General features: G+C 47.1%; 1 protein-coding gene across 1 annotated transcript in view; it reads left to right on the top strand.

Moving 5' to 3' along the window:
* The first annotated feature begins 438 nt into the window (after window positions 1-438).
* SRMS (src-related kinase lacking C-terminal regulatory tyrosine and N-terminal myristylation sites) overlaps window positions 439-9,159 on the top strand; it is a 75,035-nt gene continuing 66,314 nt past the window's right edge. Inside the window, exon 1 of the mRNA XM_069243210.1 lies at window positions 439-929. Coding sequence (XP_069099311.1) covers window positions 541-929 — 389 coding nt within the window. The 5' untranslated portion in view covers window positions 439-540. The remainder of the gene's footprint in view (window positions 930-9,159) is intronic.

The raw sequence follows: 9,159 nt of genomic DNA, 5'->3' as shown, positions 1-9,159 counted from the left end.
AATTAAGGAGATTTGCCAAGATGTCCTGTGTTACAAGCATCCTTTTGTCATAATAGCATGTTGGTGTTCACTGCACGTGACCTTTTGGGAACTGCAGAATGGACTATGTCAAAGTCCTCTGCTGACTAGCAATGTGTGCAATATCTCTCCAACCTCGGCATCCGTCTGGTTAGTACTGAGTGGTTAGTTAGGATATAAGTTGCTATACTGCTCACTAAAATACAGAATTCAGTGCTCATAACATTATAGTATCATATAAAACTGTCTCGTGTACCTCAATCTTCGTAATTGCCAAAACAAGAGAACTCTGAAACAGACTAAACAGATACTAAGTACTGTACAGTCAGTAGAATGAGTGCTGCGGTTACAGGTGCCGGGAGTTCACACACGTTAGACCAGACCTGCTAGTTTCACTTTCCAACCCGGAAGCTGGAAAAATAAAATCAAAGCGTACCTTGACTGAAGTGAAAAGGAAACACACCCTCCGCATTCCGCAGCACACTTACTGAAACCTCTGGCCAGGATGCCTCGATTACCCCCATGCCCATCCCAGTGCCAGTCGTTGGGGAACCAGCCAGCCTTGGACCCCTGAAGGCGCCCCTCGCCCACCCCGCAGCAATGGAGAGTTTTGTGAGGAAGCATATGGGCTTTCTGGACTGCCTGTGGGACCAGATATGGCTGAACTCTCCGCCGCGGCCGCCTACGCCCCCGGAACCCAGTGGCAGCCCCAAGGTCCCGGTCTTCATCGTCCTATACGACTTCCAGGCCAGGACCGCCGAGGAGCTGACGGTGAGCGCCGACGAGCAGGTGCGCCTCGTCGCCCACGAGGGAGACTACGTGCTGGTCAGCAGGGTGACGGGGCCGCCGGGCATGGGTCTGGTGCCCACCACCTACGTAACCTCCAGCCACCGGCAGGGCTTCTCCGAACAGTAAGTGCCCGAGTTACTTCTAAGCGGTCCCCACCATAGGGTCATGGATCAGCTGTCAAGGGGCCCGCTTCATGCGTGACACCGTCAGCAAGTCCCTCTCCTAACCTGGAGCAAGAGAAACAAACTACTATTCCCGAAATGCAACGTTTTGATGGCTTAGAAATGTTCACACGTGATGCAGGGGCGCTTGACAGCTATGTGGCACAGTCTCTCTGGCTCTGCTGCTTATTTAACATACTAAAGTCATGTTCGCATCACGGGATAGGTGGTTTTTGCCTTGATCTGTGCCCCCCATGGCGACACTTTCCCAATGTACATTTAATGCTTTTAAATCTTACTAGAACACCTGGGAAAGTTTGATTTAGGTCTGCCCTAATTATTCTAAACCCGGAGTTAGAATAAATATGGAATATTTCAGGGAAAGTGGCGCTCTCCCCAAATATTGAGGTACTGGAGTTAGATCGTACTCTTGCCAGCGGTCGCTAAACCGTCCGGAGGACGCGGTTTAAGTTAAGAAACACTCAAGCCCGTGTTTCTATCTGTTAACCTAATGTATTCTGGGAGTTTTCACACCTGAATGGAATGTTTAGTAACAAAAGTGCCCAGGCCTGAAAACATTATCTTAAGCGAGTTAAACATTGTAGTAAAGGCATTGCCTTAAATGGGCCGGTACTGACCACGGACACTTTTTTATTTTGAAAGGGAGAGTACCTACACTTCTCAAGAAAACCGTAATAATTTTAATTGGAGGTTACCGGCACGTCTAAGAAACAAGCAAACATGCACTCTATTTTTCTATTTCAAGCACTGAGTAAACGTCCCTGGTCCAATTAAGTAAAGCACTGAGTAAACGTCCCTGGTCTAATTACATTTACGATTGTTAAGTCCCTCCCGCATCTGTAGTGAGCCGAAGAATTGTCTGCTATCACCAATTGCTACTTCTATGTTGTAGTCTGGTTCTTTGTGTTTTGTTGGTGTGATGTTTTGTACTTCCGCTCTCTTTGTAAACTTAAGTTTTTCCAGACCGGGTCTTACTTAAAAAAAAAAAATCCAAAGCATGCTGGGAGTTGGAGTCCTGGTTCAACTCACTTTAACTATTGGGACTGAAATATTACATTTTAAAGTTTGTGAAATCGAAAACTGGACTGGCGCATGGTGTTCTCAGCGACACCCCTAAACCTTATCTAAACTGTTCTCGGGTTTTGAGCCCACCTTATTTCAGAAAAACTAGTGGCATGATTAAATGCGTAATGGACCTCCTACAACCATCATATGTAACCTACATGACACAGGTTCGAATCACAACAGAGAGCCAAGGAGATGGGTGTAGCAGTCAAGGTTCCCAGGCCTAGTCAAGGTATTTTTTCTTTGAATTCTGGGACTTGTAGTCCTGTTTATAATGGAGTAAAGAAAACTGCAAGCCCCAGAATTCAAAGAAGACGTACTGGATTAGAGCAGCACATCACCTAGGAAACAAGGCACGGCTGTTTGGGGTGCACTACGGTGGCCATGCTCGGCCCATCGTCCCATACAGCTTTGAGCTGGGCTGACTCACTTTATTGTTAGGGGTGTTTTACCACATTTTTTTGGAAGTGCCTTTTTGCATTTTCCTCCAGCAGAGACCAATATGTTATTCTTCCAGCATACACAATAAAGCCCCAGCGTACTGGCCTCTAATTTAGAAAGTCTGATGGGCGATCTAACGTGAATGACATATTTTAAAACTCAGTGACCCTCTGCAGAGATTACTTGTGGGCTGATCAGGACCTGCTCGTGGTTCCCTAAGGCTGTGTTGGGTGGGCTGGTGGGTAGTGAGGATCTTATGACCAGGGAAGCCAGTCAGGTGTGCTCCAGCCCCGTGTGTCCTTTTTTCTTGTTCATGTATCCACAGTGTACCCACACCCCCATTAATGTGATTGCCCCTTTCTACCTGATCTCCACTGTACCCTTGACTATTGTGCAGACGTCTCCCCTTCATGTGAATTGTGACACTTCCTGTTGTGTCCAGCTGCAAACTGCTGCCCCAGGTGTGCCCTTCCCGCCTGTTCCCATTGCTTGTTCGCTCTCAGTGGGTGCCTGGTTTCGGTGAGGCTGTTTTTCCGCTTGAGACCTTCACAAGGTTGCCCCTTCCTTTTAGATGTTGGCTAGCTGCTCTGGCCAGATGCTTCCAGCAAGCTATGTGGCACTGCTCTAGTAAGAAGTCCTTCTCAAGTTCTAGGACAAGTGTCAGCAAAGGACTTTTGTTTTGGTCAGAAAGGTATAACTCCTTAGTATGAAGCCGTTCACCTGCGCTACGACCTGTTTTTGTAAAGATGACCCAATGTCTTTGAAAACACAGGGTCCCAGTAACAGGTCACTGACCTCAAAGAATTGCTTGCATCCAGTTCTGATAGCTCAGCTTCAAGGAGGGGATTTATGTATCTCCTCCATGCTGCCTCCTCCGAGGCCACATAGCTCCAGGCTGTTGAACAGGCTACAAGAAATGTCCCCTGGTAAAAAGTTTCCATGTGGTGTCCTTGAAACCGTTCATGCCTGAGGTCTATAGACACACTGCCAACTCCATCACTTACAGGATGCTGAGCGTAGATATTAGTTGCAGGTAGAGGCCCTCAGGGGTAGTTACTCATGCCAGAATTTCCATTCCTGCTGAAACACAGCTGACTTACACTTTTATTAGTTTTCAACTTTCCTGTGCTCTTACAATATGATTACTCGCAGGTCCAAATTCTCTTTCTTGACTCCCGTCTAAGAGGGCTTTGGTCTGACTTTGCCAACTTTGGTGACTTTCTCCGAGTCGTCACCGCAAGTGACGGACCCTCATTCACATCCCATAAAAGAAGTCTTGGAAATCAATAGGGGAATTAGCTGCACATTTAAAGATCCCCTAGTGGAGGTTTTGGGGAGTGGGGCAGGTCCCACAGATTTGCTCCAGCAGAGGCCGCTGCTTGATAAATTTGTTGAATGAAGGATTGGGGACGAGAACCAGTTTTCAGAAGAATTATAGCGCGGTTAATTGCGCGTTCATTTGTGAAAAGAGAAACATTTCTTTGGGTAAAACGAAATGGGGTATTTGAAGGTCGCACAACGGTGTGCCTGCCCACGCTGCACGATCAGAGACGTTTTAACTAAGGTTTGGGCAACGTGTGCCATGGCCCAGGGCACCAACCTTTCGGGGGGTGGAGGGGTGAGGGGGGATGTTCTAGTTAGAGCCCGCTCTGCTCTGCAAAGTGTCTGGCCCTAATGACCTTGAATAATAGTTAAACAGTCTATTACAGATATTTTTCAGATAAATGCTTATGTTTTTCAACACCATATTATTACATCAATAAACAAAATTATTTTAGATCGGAACAGCACTTCACACATGAGAAATGTGAGCGGTCACAAAAAATACCGAAAATTATATGACTTAGCTGCTGCTGTATTATAATACAAAGACACGTCACTATCTTTGAATATTAGATGTAAACAGATTTAGAATTTGGACCAGGATGCCTGGGCACTGCCAGTGACCTTGCCAAGGAGGGCATGAAAGAGCTGAAATTGGATCATAAATTCAAAGGTGTTCTGAACAGGGCCCCCCAAAATACGCTTGTCCCGGGGCCCCGAAATCCTTAGATGTCCTTTTGCACAGTCTCTGTGCAGAGGGTACAGTGAGATGATCATTTTTGTCCGACAGACTCTGTGGCACAGGCAGCTGCTTTAGAGGATGGGAGGAGAGCATCTGTGACAGAGCCCATGCTCCGCAGGAGTACTGGTACCTATGCAGGAACAGCAGACTGGGCCACATCCCTCACTTAGTCTGCTTGATGCCCTTCCCCAGCACAGGGCACAGCGAACCCACTGCTTTAGCAGCTACAGAAGGCTGGTGCGGTTTCTAGGGCTCTTCTCTCTCCAGCTTGGCAGACAGAAGCTCACCATTAACGCTAGAATACAGTGTCAAAGAAGAGCTAGCAGGAGCCAGGAAAAACGACAGATGGCTAAATAGAACAGGGGAAGAAAGAAGGGATGTTGTAAGAAACGGCGAAGAGAAGGATGTATGGATGAATGGGCGGATGAATGAGAATGTGAATGACTGAGTGAATGATACGGGGATGGACAGGTGGAAGGATGGCAAAGTAAAAGGATGGGTGGATGGATGAGTGAGTGAATGGATAGGTGGATGGATAACTGAAAGAATGTCAGAGTAAAGGAACAGATGAGTGAATAGATAGATGGATGAGTAGCTGAAAGGTTGGCATGATAAAGAGATGGATAGGTGGATGGACAAGTGAAGGGATGGCAGAGTAAAGGGATAGGTGAGTGAATGGATTGCATTATAGATTGATAGATGGCAGAGTGGCTGGATAGATGGCAGGGTGGATGGATGGCAGAGTGACTGGATAGATGGCAGAGTGGCTAGATAGATGGCTGGGAGGGCGGATGGCTTAGTGGTTGAGTATATGGTAGAGATGATGAATGGACAGATGGCAGAGTGAATGGATGAAGGACGGATGTATGGATGGCAGAGCAGATGGCTTGCAGAGTGGATTGATGGATGGCAGAGTGGATGAATGGATGGACGGCAGAGTGGATAGATGGATGGATGGCAAAGTGAATGAATGGACTGATAGAGAAGTGGATGGATGGCAGTGTGGATGGATAGATGGCACAGTGTAAGGATGGATGAATAGCAGAGTGTCTAGATGGATGGCAGGATGGATGGTAGAGTGGATGGGAGAATGAACAGATGGATGGATTGGTGACAGAGTGGATGGGTAGCAGAGTGGATGGATAGTAGATTGGATGGATGGATGGCAGAGTGAATGGATGGATTGCAGAGTGGATTGATGGATGGATGGATGGCTAAGTGGATGGATGGATGGATGGATGGCAGGATGGGTGAATGGTAGAGTGAATGGGAGAATGAACTGATGGATGGATTGATGACAGAGTGGATGGATGGCACAGTGGGTGGATGGGTAGTAGAGTGGATGGAAGGATGGCAGAGTGGATGGATAGTTGATTGTATGGATGGATGGATGACAGATTGCAAATTAGATGGGTGGGTGAATGGATAGAATAGGGAAAGACTGAATGATGGATGACAGACTGTAAAGGTGAAATAGTGTATATTTGCAGGTGGATGGTACGGTAAAGGAATGAATGGATAGATGCATGGATGGAAGACACAAGGAAGCTGTTCTAGCGAGTTTTTGGCTCACGTGCTACACTTGCTTGGTGTCATCAGTGCTTCACTTCAAAGTGGGGGGTATTTTAATTTTGTTGCTACTCCCCTATGCCCCTCTTTGTAGTTATTCCAGGCCCTTTTGTTTGCTGGTCCTGACTGTGCCCTCACCACTCACAAAGGAAAGAGATTCCATTATCGCCCTTCACACTTCCTTATGTTACCTTACCACCACCTTCAATAAATATTGTCTGACAATGAGGAAGGAGAACATGCAATTCATTGTATTTGCATTTATATTGTTAATTATACATAAATCTCGCCTCCTGATATTGCTTGTTCCTGTTTAGGGCGGATGTGGCTATCAGCATCCCATGCCCCCTCATCTGTTTCTTCTTTCCCGCTCAAACTCCCCCTCTCACTCTCTCTCACCTCTTGACGAAGTCACACCCTATTTCCCACCCCGCACCACTCACGTACGACATACTCTTTACCCCACCAATTGACTCATTCCACATTTTCCTTTTTTCCTTTTATTCTTCACCCCGTGTTCATCATCATCAAATTGTACTACGTCTGGTTTATAGGAAGGTTCATGCAAAACATAATGATAACCGTTCAGCGAGTTATAAACTTCCCTACACATTCCAGTCACCATATTCATTGCCTCTAAAATGTCTCAGTAGTATTTAAAAAACACAATTTTTAAAGGTAACACTTTACCTTCTGCTTTCTGACAGAATTAGGTTCAATACACGATCTTACTGACTCGACTCGTGCTGTACAAATCAACACCAGGGCCTCCTTACTTCATTCACCCCGAGAACGAAAAAAGAATGGAGACGTGCAACAAAGATGAATACAAAATTAAAAAATGATAATCATTTTCTAAATTCAAATTCAGGAAGCAATAAACGACATCACCTTATACATAACCCTTACACATATCCTTTACACTTAACCAAAAACAGTGCACTTAACCTTTACTCTCCAGTGCTTTACATGGCAAAAGAGAAGTGCCGGCACTCACCAACTTGATTGGGGTGGGTCTGCAAGGGGCGTGTCTGGGGGGCGTGTCTTCGAGGCAGGCATTTACAGTATCAACATTTTCTTTTTAATGTAAAGTATTCTACTCCCCTTCCGTCAAGTTCAGCTCATAAGTACAGGGCGTAATTGGTATTTGTTTGTAGTTTTATATGGCTTGAACTTGGCCTGAGGGCATTAAAACCTGTTACATGAGAAGCATATTTTTTACGTGAAGGCATGTTTTTACGGCATTGGGAGATTAAGGGGGTCATTCAGACCTTGGCGGACGGCGGAGGCCGTCCGCCAAGGTACCGCCGACAAATGACCGCACTGCGGTCAAAAGGCCGCGGCGGCCATTCAAACATTTCCGCTGGGCCGGCGGGCCCTCTCCAAAAGAGCGCCCGCCGGCCCAGCGGAAATGCCCCTGCAACGTGGACGCCGGCTCAGAATTGAGCCGGCGTAGTTGCAGGGGTGCGACGGGTGCAGTTGCACCCGTCGCGTATTTCAGTGTCTGCAACGCAGACCCTGAAATACTTTGTGGGGCCCTCTTACGGGGGCCCCTGCAGTGCCCATGCCATTGGCATGGGCACTGCAGGGGCCCCCAGGGGCCCCGCGGCACCCCCTACCGCCATCCTGTTCGTGGCGGGTTTCCCGCCATGAACAGGATGGCGGTAGGGGGTGTCTGAATCCCCATGGCGGCGGAGCGCGCTCCGCCGCCATGGAGGATTCAATGGGGCAGCGGTAAACCGGCGGGAGACCGCCGGTTTACCCTTTCTGACCGCGGCTGAACCGCCGCGGTCAGAATGCCCTTGGGAGCACTGCCAGCCTGTTGGCGGTGCTCCCGTGGTCGGTGACCCTGGCGGTCACCGGCCGCCAGGGTCAGAATGACCCCCTAAGTGATTTGCCCAGAATCACAGGATGTTGAGTCAAAGTTTGGACTTCACCTCCTGGTGCCGTAAACACAACAAACATTTGCAATGCAATCGGTCTCCCATTTGCTCCAGTTAAAGCTGTTGGTGTTGTAAATTCCTCACAGAACTTTACTTACCAGATACATTGAAAATGAAAAGTAAAAAGTTAGTTGACAAAAGTGAGCAGATTCAAAGCGCCATGGCTGCCATGAGCATGAGCGCGAAGAAGAGAGACAAAAGGAAAAAGAAGCTTGCTTACAGTCAAACATATCAACAATCGTGCAATTATCCATGTAACAGAGGCAGTCTGCAGGGCGGTAACAAAATCACTCCAAGGAGGGAAAAATGTAAAGCATTTACCAATGATAACAATGAATTTTTGAAAGGCAAGCCCAAGAACGAGTGAAAGTGATGGGCGTGAGGTTGGCATGGTTAAAAGCCCACAATACTAACAACAGGGCAAAGCGCTTGAGCGCTCGACCTAAAAAAGAATGCTGTTATGTAGAACGTATGTTTCTCATGTAAAGCGCTTTAATGCCCTAGTGACAATTTCACCCTATATATGACTGCAAAAAAGTACTAGTTTCTGCATATATGAGTCAAACTTGTCCGAATGGAGTTAGGAGCTCTACAAGATAATGGCAAGTGTATTCTAGTGCTGCAACCTTACACTTTAACTGACAGCGCAACAGTTCCAATGTCGGTAACCCTAGCCCCCGAGCCACATCTCCTTATTCCTGTCGGTCTGTCAGAGTTGAAGGCTGCAGCACCAACCTAGCTCTGTAATACACATGCCATTAATTGTCCGAGACCCTCACCGATGTGCTCTATCTGAAAACTTCATATTCAGCAGTGCCTGCACCCACACTTACCCATACCCCAGAGCCTGACCCCAGCATATACCCTAGGAGTACCGGTACTCTCTTGACACAAGGAGAAGTCCCGATACTCTAGGGAAGAACAGGGAGAAGTGCTGGTACTCAATACTGGTAATTACCGGCCCATTTAAAACACTGACCATAACCCTTACTTTAAATGTTTATCAAATCAGAAATCCTAACCAAACCTATAACTTCACTCATAACTCTTATCACTTTTACTTCCTGAACACTAACCCTAAAGCCAG

Source organism: Pleurodeles waltl, chromosome 7 (assembly GCF_031143425.1).
Source record: "Pleurodeles waltl isolate 20211129_DDA chromosome 7, aPleWal1.hap1.20221129, whole genome shotgun sequence".
Taxonomy (NCBI): domain Eukaryota; kingdom Metazoa; phylum Chordata; class Amphibia; order Caudata; family Salamandridae; genus Pleurodeles; species Pleurodeles waltl.
Note: the sequence above shows the minus strand (reverse complement) of the source record. Positions and strands in the feature narration are given on the sequence as shown.